At 53.6% G+C, this 21,091-nt stretch overlaps 2 protein-coding genes across 2 annotated transcripts in view; one reads left to right on the top strand and one right to left on the bottom strand.

Moving 5' to 3' along the window:
• COL4A1 (collagen type IV alpha 1 chain) overlaps positions 1–8,052 on the bottom strand; it is a 133,387-nt gene extending 125,335 nt beyond the window's left edge. The window contains exon 1 of the mRNA XM_043478325.1: positions 7,813–8,052. Coding sequence (XP_043334260.1) covers positions 7,813–7,893 — 81 coding nt within the window. The 5' untranslated portion in view covers positions 7,894–8,052. The remainder of the gene's footprint in view (positions 1–7,812) is intronic.
• A 204-nt stretch (positions 8,053–8,256) lies between these two features.
• COL4A2 (collagen type IV alpha 2 chain) overlaps positions 8,257–21,091 on the top strand; it is a 160,139-nt gene continuing 147,304 nt past the window's right edge. The window contains exons 1-3 of the mRNA XM_043478324.1: positions 8,257–8,398; positions 8,688–8,775; positions 8,877–8,931. Coding sequence (XP_043334259.1) covers positions 8,732–8,775; positions 8,877–8,931 — 99 coding nt within the window. The 5' untranslated portion in view covers positions 8,257–8,398; positions 8,688–8,731. The remainder of the gene's footprint in view (positions 8,399–8,687; positions 8,776–8,876; positions 8,932–21,091) is intronic.

Here is a 21,091-nt window from a genome sequence, read left to right as displayed (position 1 = left end):
AGTTATTTGTGATGTTATTTCATGTATTGAGGAAATACTCCTTTGATTTTTATTCTTGACGTTGTATTGTTTCAGCCTGCGGTCCTTAGATATGAGCAGCAATGATATTCAACATCTTCCAGGTCCTCTAGGCATGTGAGTGAGAGCCAGGAAAAGCTTGTGCAAATAGTTTTGGAAACTGAGTTACAAATAAAAATCCTTGAGTTTTGTTCTTCATTAAGGAACATGCTCCTTTTTAAAGCAGAGACCCATACAAATATTTTAACACTTTCAACTTAATTTCAATTCAAATACAGGAATACTGCCTCTACATAGTCCATTGAGCTGGACATTTACGGAGTCAGTCTAGCTCTGTCCGAATGGCTCTACCAATGGGTCTCCAAGTGCTGGGAAATTTGATGAAATGGGAACACTGCCCTCTCCCAGGGCACAGCCAGCCTCTCTTGCTATTAGCTGAGTAAGAAAGAGAGGCCCACAACAGACTAAGACAAGAACCGAGTAATAAAGAACACTAATTCCAAAACTCCAGACAGAATCTTGACTCCAGGAGCAGCATAAAATGAGGAGGCTGGAGAAACACCCTTTACCAGCAAGAGAACCAACAGATACGCATGTAATATATTGCCTTAATATCTGATGTGGACGCTGGGCATCTGTCTTTCCCTTGACCACAAGTCAGGCAAGCTTTAAAACTCAGATGACAAAAAACGCTCTTAGAGTGTGCAGACTAAAAAACAAACCTAGCAAAGCAGGAATATTACTAAAGCACGGAATAAACTATTTACACAGAGTTCAGCCTTGTGTATATTTCCAAGCCATGTTTAGTCTGTGGTGGAATATCTACTCCAAATGCCCAATTGAGAGGAAACACCTTCACTGGCGTTACTTTCCTTTTGCTGCCTAACTCTACCACAGGGGTCAGCAACATGGCACAATTTCTGGGAGCCAGCCCTCAGCTGCTGCCAGCATCTCCCGGGGTCCGGACTGAAAGGCAGCCGGGAACACTGGCCCCAAGACAAGTAACTCACAGCTCCCCTCAAGCGTCAGGCGCTCCCCAGGTGGTGCAGGCATTTATTCAAAGAAGCTCTGTCCTCCAGCACCTCAGCCTCAATATCATCAAGGGTGTGGTTCCATCACACACAGGACAACGCGATACCAGCCGCATGGCCGTGATAACAGCTGACGTGTTCTGAGGGCTTAGTGGCTTCACACACACACACACACACACACACACACACACCCCCTCTCTGAGATTTTAAAGGTGTCTGCAGATACTTTCTGCGTTGTCTTCATTTGATGGGTCAGGGATCCCAGGCTCAAAGATATTACACTGCTCCCTGAGACACAGATAAATCCTTCGTGACAACTACCCACGCTTCAGGCTGGGGAGTCTGAAGAACAAAGCCAGATAAATTCATGAATCCATACTGCAAAGAGCATACAAAAGCAAGCCAAAACAAAGCAGCAGCAAGATACTACTACACATCCATTCCAGTGGCCAAAATCCAAAAAACAGTGACAACGCCAAACGCTGGCAAGGACGAAGAGCCACAGGAACGCTCATTCCCTGCTGGTGGGATTCAGACTGGCACAGCCACGCTGGAAGACACTTTGCTGGTTGCTTACAAAACCAAACCTACTCTTACCAAGGGATCCAGCAATTCTGCACTTGGGTATCTGCCCGAAAGAGTTGAAAGCTTAGAGCCGCACAAACACCTGCGCACGGATGTTTACAGAATCTTTATTCAAAACGGCTGAAACGTGGAAGCAAACCAAAGTGTCTCTCAGTAGATGAGAGGATAAACTGTGGTCCATGCAGACAATGGACTATTAGGCAATCCAAGCTATCAAGTCATGAAGACATGGAGGAAATTTTAAGCGTGTAAGAAAAAGCTAAAGAAGCCAATCTGAAAAGTCTACATAATGTAACGAGGCCAGCGGAATGAAAAGACAAAAGTACGGAGGCAGTAAAACGATCAGTAGCTGCCAGGCTTTGAGGAGAGAAGGGGGTGAACGGAAGACTCTGACTTCCAGTCAGAGCACGGAAGACTTCTGCTGCTGTCGCTGTTTACTCAGTAAGTCATGTCCAAGGCTTTCCGACCCCATGGACCGTAGCCCGCCAGGCTCCTCTGTCTGTGGGATTCTCAGGCAAGAATACTGGAGTGGGTTGCCATTTCCTTCTCCAGGGGGGTCTTTCTGACCCAAGGATCGAACCCGCCTCTCCTGTCTCCTGCAGTGGGAGGCAGGTTCTTTACCACTGAACCACCTGGGAAGCCCAGGAGGCCTTCAGAGCAGTGGAAAGACTCTGCAGGACGCTACAATGGGGGCAGACCCGCCGGAGATACAGCAGTGAGTGAAGCCGAAGGTCCGCTGCAGACCTTGGGTGACGGTCCAGTGTCAGGGCAGGTGCGTCAGCTGTGACCAAACGTGCCTCCTGGGGAGGGGCAGTGATACTGGGGGACGCTGTGCCTGTGGGTCAGAGAGGGTGCACGGGAAAGCGCTGCCCCTTCCTCTCCATTCCGCTTCAAACCTAAAACGGCTGGAAGCAATCAAGTCTTCACTAAGAAACAGACAGACCAAAAGCCACCCAGCCGAAGAGGCGGGAGACCTTTGGTCAGACGGCAGGCAGCCGCTGTGGGATGATGAGCAAAGGAATCACGTGGTCATGAGGGATCTCTGAAGCCTCAGGACGCCGGGAGGAATGAGCTGGAAAGAAGACAGACAGGAAGGAGGGCAGGAGCCGGGAGGGCTGTGCGGCAAGCCTGCCCGGGTGGGGGTCCTGGAAAGGCCAGCCCCGGGGACCCGGAGGAATGGAGGGCAGCGGGAGGGGAGAGTGAGTGCCCGGGGACACAAGGTCAGAGAGGAGGGTCTCCAACGAGGCCACGGTCCCTGAGCCGAGCGTCAGAAAACATCAGGGCATCGGTGATCAACACGGGCGAGTAGGGGAGGACAGTCGGTCTGGGTAAAGGCAGCTCAGTTCTGGTCACGTTGGCCGAGTCTGTGATCAAAGCTTTGGGAAGATCCCCTAGAGAAGGATATGACAACCCACTCCAGTATCCTGGCCTGGAGAATCCCCTGGACAGAGGAGCCTGGCGGGCTGCAGTCCACGGGGTCACAGGGAGTCAGACACGACTGAGCGCATGGCACATGCGGAGTGTTAACGCAGAAGAGCGGAGGTGAGATGTTCAGGAGAGTGTGGACACCAGCCTGGGGTTCCAGAGAAAGGTCTGGAGTCGCCCTCACGGAATGCCAAGGGATCGCGGGAGTGGGGAGGGTGGAGAGAACCAGAAGCCGGCTGGAGTCCACCCCTGCGGTCCACCAGCCCGAGGGGTCTGGAAGAGGAAGAACAGAGAGGCAGAGAAATAGAAGGACCCCAGGCAGACGGACGTCAGGGAACCAAGACCAGGAGGACAATGGCGGGAAACACCGGATGGAAGTGTCCCCGAGGCCCAGCCCATAAAGGCTCCTCCAAAGCCATTCAGAGCGTGAGCGCCCCCAGAGAACCTGACAAGGGAAGCATTTTCTGTTTTACATCCCCTTTCATTGTGTGCACAAGAGTGGGTGGGATATGTCTTCTGCATTGTTCTACAGCTCACATTTTTTTAGTGGTTGTTTAATAATAGCAGGAAGAACAATGCTCTGATGGTATTATTTTAGGCATTCTATTGTTGCTTTTGCTTACTGGAGCCCCAGCACTCAGAATACCCAATCTGCCTGGGAGACGTTTCCATGAGGCCAATCCTCGTCCAGTTGAGAAAACCATCTTTAGAGCAAACATCGGCGCCTCACCAAAACAAGGGTTGTAAATTACTCACTGATAGACACCCCCTCCAATTCTACGTTTCGGTGCATCACTTGTGGGTTCAATTTTTCTGCAAAAGCTCTACCAGTTCTTAACTAGATAACCAAACTCATTCAGGGACGACCATCCTTACCAGTTCCAAGAAATCTGCAGACAGTCTTGTTAATGAATAACTCGGGGTTTGAGAATCCCCTCACGGCCTTGCCCCACTGAAGGGAGGTTTTCCAGCTCAGCTCCTGAAGCACTCATACCCACGACCGGTCATCCGTGCTGCAACTCTGCAAACATCCCAACCCACCTGCAACCTCCAGAGAGGGCCCGGTTTGGTTTGAGCGGGGGTCTTATCACAGCTCTGCAAGACCTGGGCCATCGCTGTGTCTCCACCCCTCCCAGGAGAACGTTTGGACATCATGACTGCTAGTCACAGAAGCAGTGGTATCCTGGTGGCTCAGAGAAGGAAACCTCAAGGTCATCTTTCAATGCAAAGACAGCCTGATAGGTGAAAGGGCTGGGGAAGGACTGTCCAACCTTCTGAGTGTGGTGCACACGGCAATTCACAGGGAAATAAGCAGCCGGGTCTACGCTCCCATTGCTCCCTCAGATTCAGAGATGGGATGTCCTCCCGGAATTTCCCCTGAGTTTCCCAAAGCTGGTTAGGTGCTCCTATGGCCATGGGTTTGCCCTGGCTGTAGCATCTACCAGCCTGGGTTGTCCTGGCCTGTTTCTTTCTCTGTATTTCTCAGGAGACCGCAGCCCTCCTGGCGGGGGAGGGCAGGTTCTCCTCTCTGGAGCACAGCCAACGCCCAGCAGAGGGTGTGGCCTGAAGCGCTGGGGCTCACAAGTGGGATGAAGGCAGGATCCTGGGCCGGAGGGCAGATCTGCCAGGGAAACTGAGGCAGGGGGTGACTGAGTCCTCGGAAACCATCTGCTTAATCAAAGCAGACACAACATCCAGGACCCTCTGGTCCTTAAATCACGTGTGTGTGTGTGTGTGTGTGTGCCTACACCATTAACACACATATGTGTTCTACTCCATCAGTCGTGTCTGACTCTCAGAAACCCCATGGACTGTAGCCCGCCAGGCTCCTCTGTTCATGGGATTTCTCAGACAAGAATACTTGTAGTGGGTTGCCATTCCCTTCTCCAGGGCATCTTCCCAAGCCAGGGATTGAACCCTGGTCTCCCGCAGGTGGATTCTTTATGATCTGAGCAACCAGGGAAGCATTAACACACACACTCATAATTCTGTGAGTGTGCACTCACACACAAAGGTTGCACACTTTTCTCCTGGTTGCTACGAGAGGCAGTCCAGATGTGAAGAGCGTGATGGTTTAGACTCTGTCCTCACCAAGCCCCCTCCAGGGACTGGGTTCATGGTACTGTTTCAGGGACTAAGCCAGAAATCAGCCTTCTCATTTAACTGACATTCCCAGCAGAACGTGGTCCACACTCACATGGGAGTTCAACCTCCCTTCACCCGAGTTCTAGGTCATTCAGTCCCAGAAGAGTGACTAATGGTCTAGAGATGCCAGCACCCTAGGCGGGCATCACCACGCTTTGGGGGAAGTTCACATGTCTGATCCTGAGAAGTAATCTGTCAAGAAGCATCACACAGACCAGTCGGAGAGGGGGCGTTTGGAGGCTGCAGAAGGAAGGATTTATTGAGCTCCTGACTGCGTGACTCAGAACAGAGGACCCTCAATCATAACTTTAGGGGCAGATTTTTCTCTTGGGTCTCCATCTTGTTCCTCCAATCTTGCCTAAGAAAGAAAAGTTAGGGAGGAGTGTGCTGATGAGAAAAAAAAAAATCCCTGACTTAGGAAACCTGCCCACTAATAAACGAACAGCATGGCCATAGCACATAGGATCCAACAGGAAACCAAACGCCTTTCTTGTGCGTACTAACAACAGCAAGGGCAGCCCGGGCCTGACACACAGTAGGTGGCGTTCGTGTGTACCAGCGCAGGTAACACAGGTCCAGATACTCCAGAGAAGCAGACAATCCAAGAAAAAATTATATTGGCTTCTGAATTAGGATCTGATCTACGGGCAGCATCCTATCATTCTAAATGCATTTTTAAATGATATTTTGCTTGGAGCAATACAGAAATTATTCAACTACTTGGTACCCCTAACAGCTGATTTTGGAAGGAGGTAAGTTTTTTAAAAAAAAAGTTACTGATGGCATGAAAAGTGAGACTAATTTTAAAATTAGCCAGATATTATTTTTAAATGGATTTTCTGACACAGAGATAAGCCATTTGCATATTAATACATTTTCTCTCTCCTGCTTAAACCAGGGGAAAAAAAATATGGCAAAATGACAAGACCCATGAAGTTAACCGGTGTTCAGAGGGTGTCCACCTGCCGATGTCTTAAAACATAACGTGAGATGTGAGGGATAAAGCAAAATCAGGACAGGGACATGCACTTGGGCTTTAAGAAAAACTCAAGGAAAGTAAAACAGTCCCAAACTCAACAGAAATGAGTCTGGTTTCCTACTCACCGAGTGGCTCCTGCTTCACACTGGAGGCTAATTAAAAAGCCGGCTCTTACAATGGGCTTGGCTTTGCTAACATCATCAATAGGAAAACTCAAGTGCAAACACAGCTTCATATTCCAAACAGAGAATTTCTCTCATGTCCCTGCCACCTCTCCCTGGAAGTGTGAAATCTTTGCGTCAGAAGCTCTAGACCCAAATAAAGAGTTCAAGAGCTGCCTCTGTTGGAAGTATTTTGTCATCGTGACCAGAGAGCATTTCAACAACTGACTAGGGTGCTGGCTGGCCTCTGGGCTGCGAGAAAAAAATCTGAAGCTAACTGCTGGTGTCATTCCCTACCCAATGACAACAGCCAGCCAAGAGCCAGACTCGGTGCCAAGGTGTGTATGCATATTGTCAGTTCATTCCGGCAAGTAACAGTCCATCAGTTATATATAATCAAGTCAGTGAGCTTCATTCTTCCTTTAGAGAAGGGAAAAAAAAAAAAAAACCTGACAGCAAAATTATGTGAAACAGTTAAAGAGTAAGTGGGAAATGCCAAAAGCAGTAACATCATTTTTAAACAGTTGGGGGTGGGGGGATGCAAAATGCGTTTAGAAGCCACACCTTCCTGGGGTTCTGTCTGCAAGTCTGTGGCTCTGGGGAACAGCTGAGGTCTCCGGGGAAAGGAAAATAAGTAAAGAACGGCAGCACATCAGGGATCGTCCAAAGTTGGACGCCTCCACTCTTGCAAGCCTCAGTCCCAGATCCTTTCTGGGCAAACACACAGCCCGAGGAAAGGAAAACTAGCAAAACAATCTCTGCACAGAACAATAGATGGAGTTTCGTTTTGGTTTCACACTCAGATATAACGTGGTTATAATTTTTTTTTGCTATATTAATAAAAGTCAGAGAGTGGAGTTTGGAAGTGTTTGGAAGCTGGAGGACAGAAAGGCTCGCCGCTGCTCCTTAGCGTGCTTCGGCGACAGCAAAGTCGTGGGAAAGCGAGAAGACAGCTGTTTCCAGGCAAAGGGCCCAGGACTGTTCACCATCAACCACCAGTCTCCAAAGCTCCAGAGAAACACGCCCAGAGCGACGCCCGGGCACAAGTGCGGGGCTCCGAACTGCACGGGGCGCGCGTGTCCGCCCCTCCCGCCCCGGCCCCCGCGGGCGCCCGGCGCAGGTGAGGGCGCCCGGCGGTCAGGCGACCGCGACATGCGAGTTCAAGTCCCGCGGACTCCCGGATACCCTCACACAGCGCGGGGCGCTCCAAGCTCTGCGCTCTCGCCCCCCGCCCGAGGAATCCCCTGCCTCGTCCCTACCCAGCCCACAACAAAGGCGGCTCCCCAAGGCGTGCGCCATCGCAGCCCACGGGGGTCCCCGGCGGGGACCGGCCGGGAGAGTGCGCCTGGCGGTGGCGCGCGCGCGCGACCCCCGGGCCTGGAGGGCGGCTCCGGCCGGGGACAAAGGGGCCGCGCGGGGCGCCGGGGCGCGGGGCGGGACGCCGGCAGCTCAGCCGGCCGGGACTCACCTTCGCGGCGGCCCGGCTGCTCTCCTCGTGGAGCAGGAGCGCGGCGAGCAGCAGCAGCCAGACGCCGAGCCGGGGCCCCATGGCGGCGCGCCCGGGGCGGCGGGGACCGGCGGGGGACGGCGAGGGACGGCAGACCCGGCGGCCGGGCTCTCGCGGGCGGCGGCGGGCGGCTCACTCTGGCAGGGCTGGGGCTCGAGCGCGGCGCACCGTCCCGGGCGCGGCGGCTCGCGGCGGAGACCTGAGCTCGGCCAGGCGAGCTCCCCAATTTGTTGGCGCTGCCCCTCCCCTCGGCGGCGGGGGCGGGCAACGCCTCAAAGGGGGAGGACCCTGCGGCGCGGGTAAGAGGCCGCCGAGCGCGCGGCCGGGCGACTGTGGCCGCCGCGCGCCGGGACGCAGGGCTCCGCGCTCTGCACCCGCCGCCGCCGCCGCCCGCCGCGCGCCCCGCGCTCGCCTACCGGGCCAAGCTCCGAGGGCAGACGCGCGGGCCCGAAGCCGGCCCCGGAGGGCGATCGCGCCGCTCCTGCCGCCCGCGGCGCTGCCGGAGGGCGGATGCGCGCGGACCGCCGCCGCTGAAGCCAGGCCCGAGGTGAGAGCGGCCCCGAGACTTCGGGACCCGCCAGAGGTCAGGGACGGCGGGCTCCCCGTGCCGCCGGGGCTGCACGCTCGGCTCTCGGGGCAGGCAGGGGAGAGGCGATGGGGCGGCCGCTGCGGAGCGGCCCCAACCCGGGCCTGGGGGGGCAGGCTCCCCTCTCCCCGGCGGGGTCGCGGGGCCGCTCTCGGTCCACTCCCCGCTTTCCCCCGTCTCGCGATCCGAGGTGGGCGGCGAGGATGCCCCCTCCCCGGCCAGGCTAAGCCCTCTTTGTCTCGCATTACAGGCTAATAGGGACCGATCGGAGCCCAGAGGGGCCGGACTGGGAGCATGGACAGAGAGCTGCGCGCCGCGGCGCGCCCTGCCCTACGGCGGTAAGCGACTTTGTGCCCGGCCCCTGGGTCCCGCGCGCGCGTCCTTTTAGGAACTGCCACGCCGGGGCCACGCACTCACGGCGTTCTTCCTCTCCCATCAGGTGGCTGCTGCTGGGGGCCGTGACCGTGGGGCTGCTGGCCCAGAGCGTCCTGGCGGTAAGTCCTGACTCTCGTTCTGGGCTGATTGGCGAGCCGGAGAGGATCTTGGCTCTTGGTTGGGTCACCGAGTAGCCTTGCCAGAAAGCAGCTGGTGTGTGCTCACCTGAGCGCGGGTCTGTGTGTCTGTGTGTGTGTACGCGCGCACCCGCGCCACTGGTGTGCTTGTGTGTCCCGGGCAGCCGGTACCCAGCCCAGGCTTTGAGAAAGTTCGCCTTCCCCCGCGAGGACTCTGGTTTGCCTTTCCTTGGGTTCCCCTTCAATCCTGTGCGTTACAGGCGTCGGCTCATCCTTGGGAACCAGTAATTAAAAACATGACCCGCGGCATCCTTTCCCCTCGTTTGAGCAAAGCCCTTGGTTACAAGCAAAGCTGGGCCTTACAGTCTAGGCCGTCAGACACGTGGTTCCCAGGCGCCAGGCTTGGGAGGAGAATGGCCTGTGTGGCATCGGAAGCTGGTGTGGGGTCCTGCCCTTGGCAGAGTTTTCTTGTCCTTTTGAATGAGGGGTTCTTGGGGGTTGGGGGCGGGGGGGGGCGGGACCAGGAGAACCTGGGACTTTGTACTCCTGGAAACTGGGAGAGGGAACAATGGCAGAAAGTTGCGTTTTCTTGCAAGATGTGCTCTGGCCGGGGGCGAGCCAAGGTGGGGCTGTTAAGGCTCCCACCAGGGACCCTGTTTCCCGAGTGCCTCCCCCCAAGCCCTGCCATTCGAAGTGACTCTGTGAGCATCGTCCCTGCGCCAGGATTGCATGGTGGGATGTTGTACGTTGACACAGGAGCCACTTCGCAAGAGCTCCATGTGGTGTGGCTGGGCTGTCACAGGCCTGCTGGTTGCTTTCAGCTGAAGACCCAAATGTTTAAAGTGGGACTGAAAATCGGGGAGACTTACTGGGGTCCTGGACTCCCCTCTCCTCCTCTGTCTGCTGGAATATCGGGGCACCTGGCGTCTGGGGGGTCTCCCCTGAGCCGCCCCCTCCCCCCCCTCCACCCCGGCCATCCCCACTCTGGGTAGTGGAGAGCTGTGTTCATGGCTTGGTTTGAATTATGTTATTTCCACATTTTTCCATCCTTGTGTAACACAAACGAGGATTTTGCAGGCTGTGAGCGAGGAAGCACTGTCCAGCCTGGGAAGGAACCTGGAGCCTCACCTTTCTGCCGTCTTCTCCTCCAGGTCAGGGCCCAGATTGGGAGTCAGAGGAGAACTCTGTAGACTTTGACCAGAGGGTTCCAGACCAGTTTTCTTCCAGCTCAGGATGTGTCTCGTTCCTTTTCACACGTCCCAGATTTAAGATCAGTGACTAGATATTTGAACCAGCCCATTGACCCTTATGAATCCTTATGCACACATGACGTGCAAGACTTGGCTCAGAGCTGGGAGCAGGGGCAGTGCACACACACACACACACACACACACTCACACTCAGAGGAGGAGCAGGCGGCCCCTGCAAAGGAAGACACGCCGTCCCGTGCAGGGTGCGCACTGTCCTGCTCACCCTCCCACACCCCCTTGTCCCCTTTAACCACTTTCGTAAACATGACTGTTTTCCTTCCAGAGGATGATGGAAATCTTATGTGGGACTGAGCCTAAAATTGGCGGAAAGGGCTCTGTGTCAGAAGTGTGTGTGTGTGTGTGTGTGTGTGCGCGCGCGCGCGCACTCAAGTCATGTCTGACTCTCTGCAACCCCATGGACTGCAGCCCACCAGGTTCATCTGTCTGTGAGCTTCTCCAGGCAAGAATCGTGGAGTGGGTTGCCATTTCCTTCTCCAGGGGATTTTCCCAGAGATACAACCCGCGTGGCAGGCAGGTTCATTAGCGCTAGCAGCATGTGGGAAGTGCCCATGTCAGAAGACCTGAGAGCGAAAGGCAGCTCTGCCCTGATCTCATCAATCCTGAGCCCGGGTTCCCTCATTCTGAGCAGGCAGAGGATATCCCCCAGCTTGTGGGATGCAGCACACCTCTGTGCCTTCCCCTAAAGCCTCTGAGATGCTGCAAACCCATCTGAGTCCCTGCTGCCTGGCCCTTCAATGGGACCCAGAGCGTTTATTGCCTAGCAGTGCTTCTCAAAGGACAGTCCTTGGACCCTTACATGCATCTGGAAAGCCTGGTTAAAAATTCAGAACTCTGGTCCACACCTCAGATCTCCTGATCAGGCTTTCTGGGGTGGAGCCTGGGTGTCTGCATTCCCACTTGGGAAATGCCAAAGTTTAGGGGCCACTGAGTTAGAGTATTGGGTTGGAAGGCATTGGAGTCACTTGTGGGTTTATTTCATTTCCCTTTATTTCATTTCCCTTTGCTTTAGACTCTAAAACAGATACTTCTCGGTCATTTTACTAGAGACATACCGATACATATTATTCAACAGGCATGGAGTTTGTAATGTTCAACAATAGACCTTCCACTTAACTATCTTCTTATTGACCACTGGCTTTAATTACTGTTAATCATGCAACAGTGCCTTAATCCTTAACTGGTTTTCTTAAAAATCTTTTCTTCCTTGTGGCAAGCGCAGTTCCTGCCCAGCTCCTGTCTGCCACACTCAAGAGTCCTGTTTCTTTGCCCATTTGTGCCAGAGTCTTCTCAGGGGAAGGTCGATTTAGTAAAATGGGCTGCTGATCGTGACGACGAGTTTCGTAGCAGAAGCAGCTGAAAATGGCTAGCAGAGGGGGTGAATAATTATTTAAAGAATACTTGCTATGAGCAGATCTGTGTGCCTTAATCCATCTGAGCCTCATAGAAAAGCACGCCTACCTGAGGAGGTAACTCTTATTATCCCCATTTTGCAGATTAGAAAACAGAGGCACAAAGAGTTTAAGCACGCCTTGCCCGTGGTGTCTCTCTGTAAGCAATGGATTTGAACCCAGGTGTCTCCCCACAGCTCGATTTCCCGGGATCAGACTGTAAGTCAACTGCTGAGCTTCAGCAGTTGGGTCTCCTGGCAGTGGTTTCCTTGCTCTGGACAGAGATGAGCCGAGTAAAGCCCCCCGGCTGATTTCCAGGAAGGGGAATCGCTCCTGAAGAGCAGGAGCCCAGAGGAGGGGAGAGGCCACTCCACCCGGGGTCCAGCAGGAGGAAAGTCTCCGGTCCCCTGGCAGCCTGCGCGCGGGGCCCAGCGGGGGCACCACGCCCTGGGTGGGCAGCCCTCTGTCCCGTGCCTTCCTGCAGCTGCCCAGCCTGTGGGCGGGGCCAGGGTGTGGGTGCCCGGCAGATGGCCCGTCCTCAGTGACCACCAGCCCTGACTTTGGAGACAGGTTCCCTGGACATGTGAACCCCCACAGATCGCCATTGCTTCTTATCTCCAGATATGGGAGAGCAGCCTTACAGATCTAAGAGGGCAGTCCTGTGCGGTTCTGGGGTGGGGGGAGAATTCCAGAGAACAAAGACCTTCCCGGAGATCAAACATGCTGTGGGCTGGGCTGACCTCCTGACCCCAGCCAGAACATTAGATTCTCCAGGTATCAGGGGCCAGCTAGGACAGCCAGGCACACAGGCGCTGTCTGACCCCGGGAAGTGCTGGGCTCCAGACCGCCTTCCCACCAGCTCGGATTTCCAGGTGCCTCCCAGGGCTCCAGGCTCTGGAAAATTCTCTGGGTGCTCTTGCACACTGCCACGCCTTTCCCTCCCTCCAAGGAAAGAAGAGAAAGAGAAGGAATCTGTTCTTCAGGTTTTCTCTTCTTCCAATCAGCTTATTGATAAGTTATGGCAAATGGACTTTGCACATTCCCCATACTCACCTCCTGGAGATCAGAGCTTTCCTAGAATTCCCTGGAGCTCTAGTCCTATTGTTCAAAGCCTGAGTCCCTCCAAAGAAGGGAAATATCGCAAGGTTCCTCCTCTATTAATGGAAAAGCAAGCAAATCTCCAACTCTCTGGTACGCTCTTAAAGCACTCCTCTCTGTGTGACTTGTCTGACTGTAGATAATGTCAGAGAGTTGTCACAGCATCCCAGAGCAAGACGCAGGTACAAGGGGGTCAGAGGGCCCCTGGCTTCCCCACTGCCCATGGGTATACCTAGAACCAGAGAGAGGGGGAAAAGAAAAAGTGGAATTCAAGTGGAAAGTGCTAGAATAGAACACAAGGATTTTACTAAAATAATAAAAATCAAAGCATGGTCTATCTTCCTGAAGAGAGTGTAAAAGAACAGTAAGTGACCAGCTTCAATTAGATGATAGAGACAATGCGAGAGGAAGATAGGAATGAGATAACCCTTTTCAATGATGATGATGTAATGAAGGTCTCAGCATGTGGAAGGTGGTGGTTTTGGAATGTCTGGTACTTTCTATCTGAAAAAGAGCTAAGAACCCCTGATTAGAGGACTTTAGAGGAGGCTGTGAAGTCAACCTCCTGCCAGACCTGGTGGCGTCATCGCCGACGTGGAAGGCGGTGGGTGAGTGGGGGGCCCCCCTGGCCCTGGCTGGTTCTGTGCAGGAGTTGGTGGCCTCCGCGGCCAGGCGACCACACAGCAGAGTTGGGGGGCAACCAAGCTCCACCCGGGCGTGGCTCCAACTGGCTGGGTGACCCCAGAGCCCAGTCACTGAACATTGCGAGGCAGGGCTGGTGTCTGTGCTGGGATGCTCCTGGGGGTCAGTCAACCTGGGCAGTCAGAGAGTCAGAGCTGAGGACAGGGGTCCCCCGGCTGTCCGTCCCAGGCCCGTCCCCAGGCTGGACCCTCGCGCTTCCCAGCTTAACCCCAGGAAAGCGGTGCTGTTCCAGGCAGGCATCTGGGCTGCTGCAGAGTTGAGTGTAATATGCTGCTTGGGGCTGCTTATCTGCGGCTTGGGGTCGGGGGAGCTGGTGTGAATGATACCTGATCAGCTACAGTGAGAGGGCTGGCAGGTTATCTGTTCTCACCTGGCCCCTCCCGGCGGGAGCAGCCGCCCTTAATGAGACTCTCCAGGGACAAGCCTGAATGACTCACTCACCCTGGTTTCATCACCTCCCTAGGGGTCTGTGACTTTTTTTTCTTTTCTGATTATCTATGAAAGAGGATTAGGCAAAGATTCCCTGGAAGGAGGGCGTGGCAACCCACTCCAGTGTTCTTGCCTAGAGAATCTCATGGACAGAGTAGCCGGGTAGGGCCACAGTTCATAGGGTGGAAAAGAGCTGGACCCGAGGGAAGCGGGTTAGCTCACATCCGCAAAAAGAAGACGAGAAGGTGTCTAATCGTAGGGAGTCTTTGTGGGTTTCTTCAGCCCCATCCGTGTGGTCAGGGAGGGAATTTCAAAGGACGCGCCTGCAGCCCTGCCCCACCTCCCGGATCCTAAGCCCTTGGGCGCCTGGATCAGTCTCCCCTGTTGGAGTCCCCTATCCCCGCCCCACCCCCGCACTGGGTGTTCTGTTTGAATGTGATCAGGCTGCCTCTGAAGCCACGAGTTCTTCTGTCAAGACAGTACTCCTCTCAGCGCAGCGTAGGGCCCTAGATCAGATCCTGGGAGAGACAGAGGACACTGGTGGGAAAACTGGGGCAATGCTGAGAGTCTGTGATTTGGCGAATGCACGCGTGTTAATCTCTAGTTTTGACACAAATGGGCTGGAGTTATGTAAGACGGTGACGTGACATCCCCATGTCTGGGTGAAGGGTTGAATGGGGACTTTAAACTCTCTTTGCAATGTTTTGGCCAGTAGCATTCATCTCAAAGTAAAATCCTGCGGACATGAGTTTGCGCAGGCTCCGGGAAATGGTGATGGACAGGGGGAGCCTGGCGTGCTGCAATTCAGGGGGTCGCAGAGAGCTGGACACGACTGAGGGACTGAACGGGCTGACTGAGAGGTCACGGACCACTCGCTGCAAGCGTGCCTCTTCCAGACAGACAAGGGCACAGCGGGTGCAGAGGCAGCAAGTGTCCCCCAGGGACCAGCGAGAGGGGATAGTGTCCCCACGCTGTGCTCTGATAGAAAAAGCAAACACAAGGCCCTTCTGTGTCTTCAGAAATCTAGCAGAAGCGGCCCCTGCCAGGGACAAGGGCTTTGGTCCCCCCAACGGGTGGAGTTCTTTAACAGGAAGGGGTGGAAAGGCGTCTTCATGGAGTTTCCATAGCTCGGCATCTCCAAGGGGCCCCAGGGCTGAGCTACAATGGCCTCCCTCTTCTCACTGGTCTGGCGGGAGGAGGCGGGCAGTGGGGGCGGGGAACGTGGTTGCAGGGGTGTTCGCTGAGTTTGGGATGGCACAGCGGGTTTGCAGGACAGTCATTTCCAGGAGGGCTTTCCACGCTCACACCTCTGGCTCACCAGCTTGTCAGGCCAGTGTCCCCAGGGGCTGTACGGGAAAGGAGAGCCCCACGCCCACCCCCTTTCATGTCTGGGACACTCGGTGGACAGCAGCGATGCAGGTCTAGGGTCCCCGAGCCCCCCACACACACACACACAGGCCCCCTGCGTGGCTGTGGAATTTAGAGGAGTCGTTAAGCGACCACAACTGCTACTGCAGTCACGGGCCGGGAGCAAGGATGGCCAGTGGCCAGCGGCGGTCACCTCGCACTTCACCTCTGTCACCACCCCCAGGAGCAGAGCAGCCCTGGCCAGGCGGAGGCCCCTTGTAGCGTATGTCAGAATCCCTGTCCCTTGGAAATGACCCTTTTCAGAGTCTAATTAAAATGCCCCCCCCCCAATTACCATTAGAGAGCCGGGACTTTAAATCATCGTCCATAATCTCTGTAGACATTAAGCATTTGTCTTTACTCATGTAATTACCTCCACTGGAATGACAGACACCACAACCCAAGGCGTTGGGCACTTAGCATCTTTCCTCCAGGTCTGATTCACCTGGCATCATATGAGCCAGGGCCTGAAACGTGATCGGCACCCAATAAAGCGTCCGTTCCACATGTGAGTGAAGGGGTGTCGAGTTGAAAGTACTGAAACAGACCTATTGGATGAGAAATACATTCATGGAGCAGCGAGGGAAGGTTAGATTAAAATATAGTTGTTCTCCGTGTGGATTTTTCCCCCAATTAAATGCTGCCCCTCACCGGCTGAAGCTAGCTGTTCATGATGATAAAGGAACCGCTGATCTGTCTGTGAAAGATTTGCATTTTTTCCGAGGGATTGTTTCGGCCCCACCCCTAAAATTCCTATTCTGTTGCTTTTGCCCAGGTCAGTGATCTCCCATGTGGGAATTACGGAAGAATTTGTGTTGTTGGATTGCACAGGCCGATTTTCTGGTACCTGGTGGGAATTACATAACGCTGTGTTTTTCTGCGTGTCGAGCACTTCTGGGTGCGTGCCTGTCTTTGTGCGGTGGTGTGGGCCCCGTGAGCAGAGGGAAGGGCTTGTGCTCGGGGACACGGTCAAAGGCACGTGCTCCCTGGGTGCCTCCCCGCTCTGGTTTGTCCATTAGAAAAAAAAGAAAGCTGATGAGCAACTGCTGGGCAGTAGCTGCAGACTGATGAGAGGAGGGACACGGGGACAGACCCACAGCCCTCCCCTCCTCTGCCCTCGCCCCTGTCCCTGCCTCCAGGTCGGAGAAAAGGAGGGGTCCCCCACGAGGGTCTTTGTGGATTCCCCTGGGATTGACTTATGACAGAGGAGCCCCTAAAGGAAGCTTCCAGCATTCCAGAACCCCAGGGGCAGCGAAAATCTCCCACAGGAGAAACAGCAGTTTGGTGCCAGAGACAGATCCCAGCCCACAGTTCTGATCACCCCGGCTTAACAGGTGTGCAGACGGAGGCACACAGGTTAGGGCACTCAGTAAGGGCAGTAAGGAATAAGGCTGGGAGTGAAGCCCAGGACTGGCTGGTTCCGTCACCCCTGCTCCTTCCGTGGAGCTAGGCCAGCAGATCCGAGCCTCAGGGTATGTGTGTGCACACTTGAAATACGCAAAATGTTGGATATGTAAGAGACACGTATGTATGTTACATGTGTACATTGTTATCTACATGGGATATAGATAGATGATTATAGGAAGATAGATGATTGATAGAGATCGAAACATGCAAAATGTTGGATTTGTAAAATGCACACATGTATGTTATACGTATACATTGTTACATGGAACATAAGTGAAGGGTTAGTCGCCCAGTCGTGTCTGACTCTTTGCGGCCCTGTGGACTGGGATTTGCCAGGCTCCTGTGTCCATGGGATTCTCCAGGCAAGAATAGTGGAGTGGGTTGCTGTTTCCTTCTCCAGATTTGGAATATAGATAGATGATAAATGATTATAGGTATATAGATGATTGACAGAGATATAAAGATAGACACATAAATGGGTGGTAGATAAATTGATAGATGATAGATAGATAGTAGATGGATAGATGGGCTTCCCTGGTGACTCAGGTGGTAAAGAATCTGCCTGCAATGCAGGACACCCGGGTTCAATCCCTGGGTCAGGAAGATCCCCTTTATAAGGGAATGGCTACCCTCTTTGGTATTCTTACCTGGAGAATTCCATGGACAGAGGAGCCTGGCGGGCTGCAGTCCTTGGGGTCTCAAAGGGTCGGACAGGACTAAGCGACTAACACATGCAGAGATGGATAGATAGATATGGAAATGAGAGGGGGACATAAAGAACACAGAACACTCACACTCTCAAACCCACACACACACACACACACGGCCCTTGGACGCCCCAGCTCCTTTCTCCATGAGTGCTCCCCAGGCAGGAGAACGACTGTCTATAGACAGCGTCAGGCAGACCTCTTAGGGAACATCTTTCTGGGGTCCCTCTACAGAGGGACTGACGTCCAAGTGTGATGACTAGCAGCTTGTGAACGCTGAACAGAGACTAGAATGGCTGCAAGGGGAAAGACCCCTGGAGGATGACCAAGGAGGACACGGGAGTGGGCAGGGGGAGCCGATCAGCAGGACAGAGTCCCCAAACCCTCCTTCTCCGGGTCCTTTTCAAAATCCCAGGCAGTGGAGATGAGTGTACTGCAGCCACGCAAGGGCGGGGCCGTGCAAACACAGCATCCTCTCAGAGCAGATGGAGAGCCTGTTGGAAAACTGGGAGTCCTGACATGGAGAAAGATTTACTGAAGCCCCCAGGGCGTAAGAGACCCTCCTAAATTATCATAGCTGTGCAGGGGACCCCCGGACGGCAGCGGCCTGATGCCAGAATCCATTTTTCCTGGACCGGTGCCAGGTCCCTGCATGGGGTCCGCGTGCACCACTGTTTTCTGCCCTGATGTTTTTCAGCAGAGTTCCCACGTACCAACATGCAGACAGGCGTGGTCTGTTAAAGGGCATTGGAGCATCTGGGTTGGAGTCCCATGACCAGAAAATGTCACTTTTCCTTTCTCTGTCTCCTTTTCTTTGTATTAATATAAAACAGGAATGTTAACACCTATGTCACAAGTCACGGTGAGATCATTTACGACCTGACTCTACTAGGAATAATGTTCACTCACAAGTGGTGTGTGCCAGTCCTTCATGGTCTCAGGTCTGGGTCCCCGAGGAGAACAGGCCAAGAGCAGTGGAAGGGGGGTGTTCTGAGTATGTGCATGTGTGTGTGTGTGTGTGTTTGCACACACATGCATTTGGGTAGGCGTTTCCAACTGTCTGATGGAATTTGTAAGTTGGACATGCCACCTGGAGTGTCCTTGGGGAGCGGGCAGCCCACAGAGGCCCCACTGTCGAGGGGAGAAGAGCCACTCTGGGCTCACTGGCACAGCACACATGCCCTGCGTGTGGCCCGGGGGGCGGAGGAGAGGAGCGTCCCTGCCCAGACGGGTACCTGGGACGCTGAGACACTGTCTGGGGGGAGCAGCTGAACGGCCAGGAGCCTGAGCTGGGCACCTGCTCCCCACTGTGTGTGCGTCCACTTGGCGAGGTGGGTGCCGGGGCATCTTCCCAAAGCCTCTGGATGGTTGTTTGTATTTTCCAAGTTTGAAAAGCGCCTGGCAAGCAAAGAATGTTAATTTTAATTAAAGTGAGGTCAAGGTGTGACTAAATTATTTCCAGAACAAATGGAAAGACTTACAAAGAACATGTTGTTCAAAGAATTCTGAGATCCAAGTATCAGTTAACAAAGCAAGAAAACTCTAGAGGCTTTGGTTTGGCACAGTGGCACAGAAGACACGCCCAGAGCCTCAGGAGAGGATGTCGTCGTCCTCTAAGGGGCAGAGACAGCCCCCAGCCTTCGCCTACAGGCATCAGCACGGCTGGCTCACGCCGTGGTCCCACAGTCTGGTGAACTGGACACCCCCCCCCCGTTTCCTCCGGAGACCCCAGGTGAGCGCGGCCCGTGGGGGCCTCAAAAAGGAAGAGTCCAGCTAGAAATTCCAGAGGGACAGTCACCCCCATCCTTTTCTTCCTTACTTGGTCATGGTCCTAACTGTCAGAACCGTCCAAATACGGGCCTGAGACTCTCTCCTTAACTGTCTGAAATCCACCTTCCTTTCCTACCAGCCCCCACCAGGTTTGCCTGCTTCCCTCCCCGCCCCACCCCTCCCCTCCAAGACAATCTTAGCTCAGACAGGATTTCCTTCATCTTAGTCATCAGCTTTTATGGCCCAGCCTCCCCTTCCCGATGCAAAACAAGGAATGTTCACAGCAAACAGCCTGCAATGATTTGTATACCTTATGCCAGTGTGTGTGCATATCAGTTTTTATGTCTGTTTATCAACATCAAAATGTCAGAGCCTTGAAAAGGAAATGCGCTTGTGCTGGTGAAGTCACACAGTGCAGGGGTTTGGGGGCCGTCTGCCTTGGCTTTTGTGAGACTGCAAAAGAGCAAACATGTTCAATTTCCTTGCATTTCTAAAAAGCTGCACAGTTAAAACCACAATGACGATTTTGGCAAAAATCATCCGTGTTTGAAATGATGGTAGGGAACAGGTCTGGTTCCCACCGTCACAGAGGAACAGGCCCTGGGGGCGTGAGAGGACGCATTCCTTCCAAGCCTTAAAGGATTTCCTGTGGCTTCCAGGGAGAATGTAGTCTTCATAGTCTATCAAGTGATTTTCTGAGGAGCCAGAAAACCTCAGTTACAGGAACAGAAATACAGTTATCAGATCTGTTCTTGATTAAAACGGAAGCTCAGCCACCGGCCAGTTGCAGACCCAGGCGCTGGGGCCTGAGGCACAGCCCGCTGTATGCGGTCCAAGGCCCCTCTGGCCACTGGTGACCCGGTCCTTGGACCTGGCTCTGCCTTGTGCTTGGATTGGCACCACATTTGAGCCCTTGAGCTGTGATTGGTCCGTGAGCCTGAGCTCCTGCCCTGTGATTGGTGGATGAGCCTGGGCCCCCGAAATGTGATTGGTTGGGGGGGGGGGGGTCTGAGCTCCTGCACTGTGATTGGCGAGGGATTTCTTTGCTTTTCAATGGGAGCGGTTTGTTATCTAGAAATTGGAATGTCATGTTCTAGAAATAAATGAGTTACCTTACTCCAGAGGCGGAAGGAAGTAAGATTAGTCATGCTCACTCTGAATTTTTTTAAGTCCCCAAATTCCTTAATTAGGAAGTAAAAGCAGTTGAGACGCGCTTTGACTCCTGTCTAGAAGTTCCAGAATAGGGAATGTCTGTCTGCACCACAGTGATGCTTCACATTTAGAAAGGCTTGTTCCACAAGCAGAGTCAAACCTGGGCCATCCCTTCTGTGTGCGTTAAAGTGAGAGCAAAACCAGCACAGTGTCCCAAAAGAAAGGGAATTTATTTAAAAGCGGTTATACATCGGTTCGGTGCTTACCAGGTGGCTCAGTGGTAAAGAATGCCCCTGCAGTGAAGGAGACGCAGGTTCCACCCCTGGGTGGGGAAGATCCCCTGGAGGAGGACATGGCAGCCCACTCCTGTGTTCTTGCCTGGGAAGTCCCATGGACAGAGGAGGCTGGCAGGTACAGTCCATGGGGTCACAAAGACTCAGACACGACTGAGTCTCAGAACGTGCATACACACACACGTCTATACATACATTTCACCCAGTTTTAGAATTGTCTGTCTCCTTTTTACAGTTCCTTTGACAAAATCTCGATCCTCCTAATTCTTGAGTGAGGACAAAAGGCTAAGGCTGTTTATTCTGCCAACATTTTTGCCTTCGTGTTGGTTTTTCTTCCTCATTGGGTTTAATTAACTAAAGTCTCTAAGGGTAAACATAGAAAAAAGGCAGGCTCCATGAGGGTTTTTTTTTTTAACTCCTCACATTGAAAAGTTGTCTTAGCTCTTCATTCTTGCTAAGCAGTTCATATGTTAAAAATTAGATACATTTCCTGAAATTATAAACAAAACCTTGACACG

This window comes from Cervus canadensis, chromosome 9 (genome assembly GCF_019320065.1).
Source record: "Cervus canadensis isolate Bull #8, Minnesota chromosome 9, ASM1932006v1, whole genome shotgun sequence".
NCBI lineage: Eukaryota > Metazoa > Chordata > Mammalia > Artiodactyla > Cervidae > Cervus > Cervus canadensis.
Note: the sequence above shows the minus strand (reverse complement) of the source record. Positions and strands in the feature narration are given on the sequence as shown.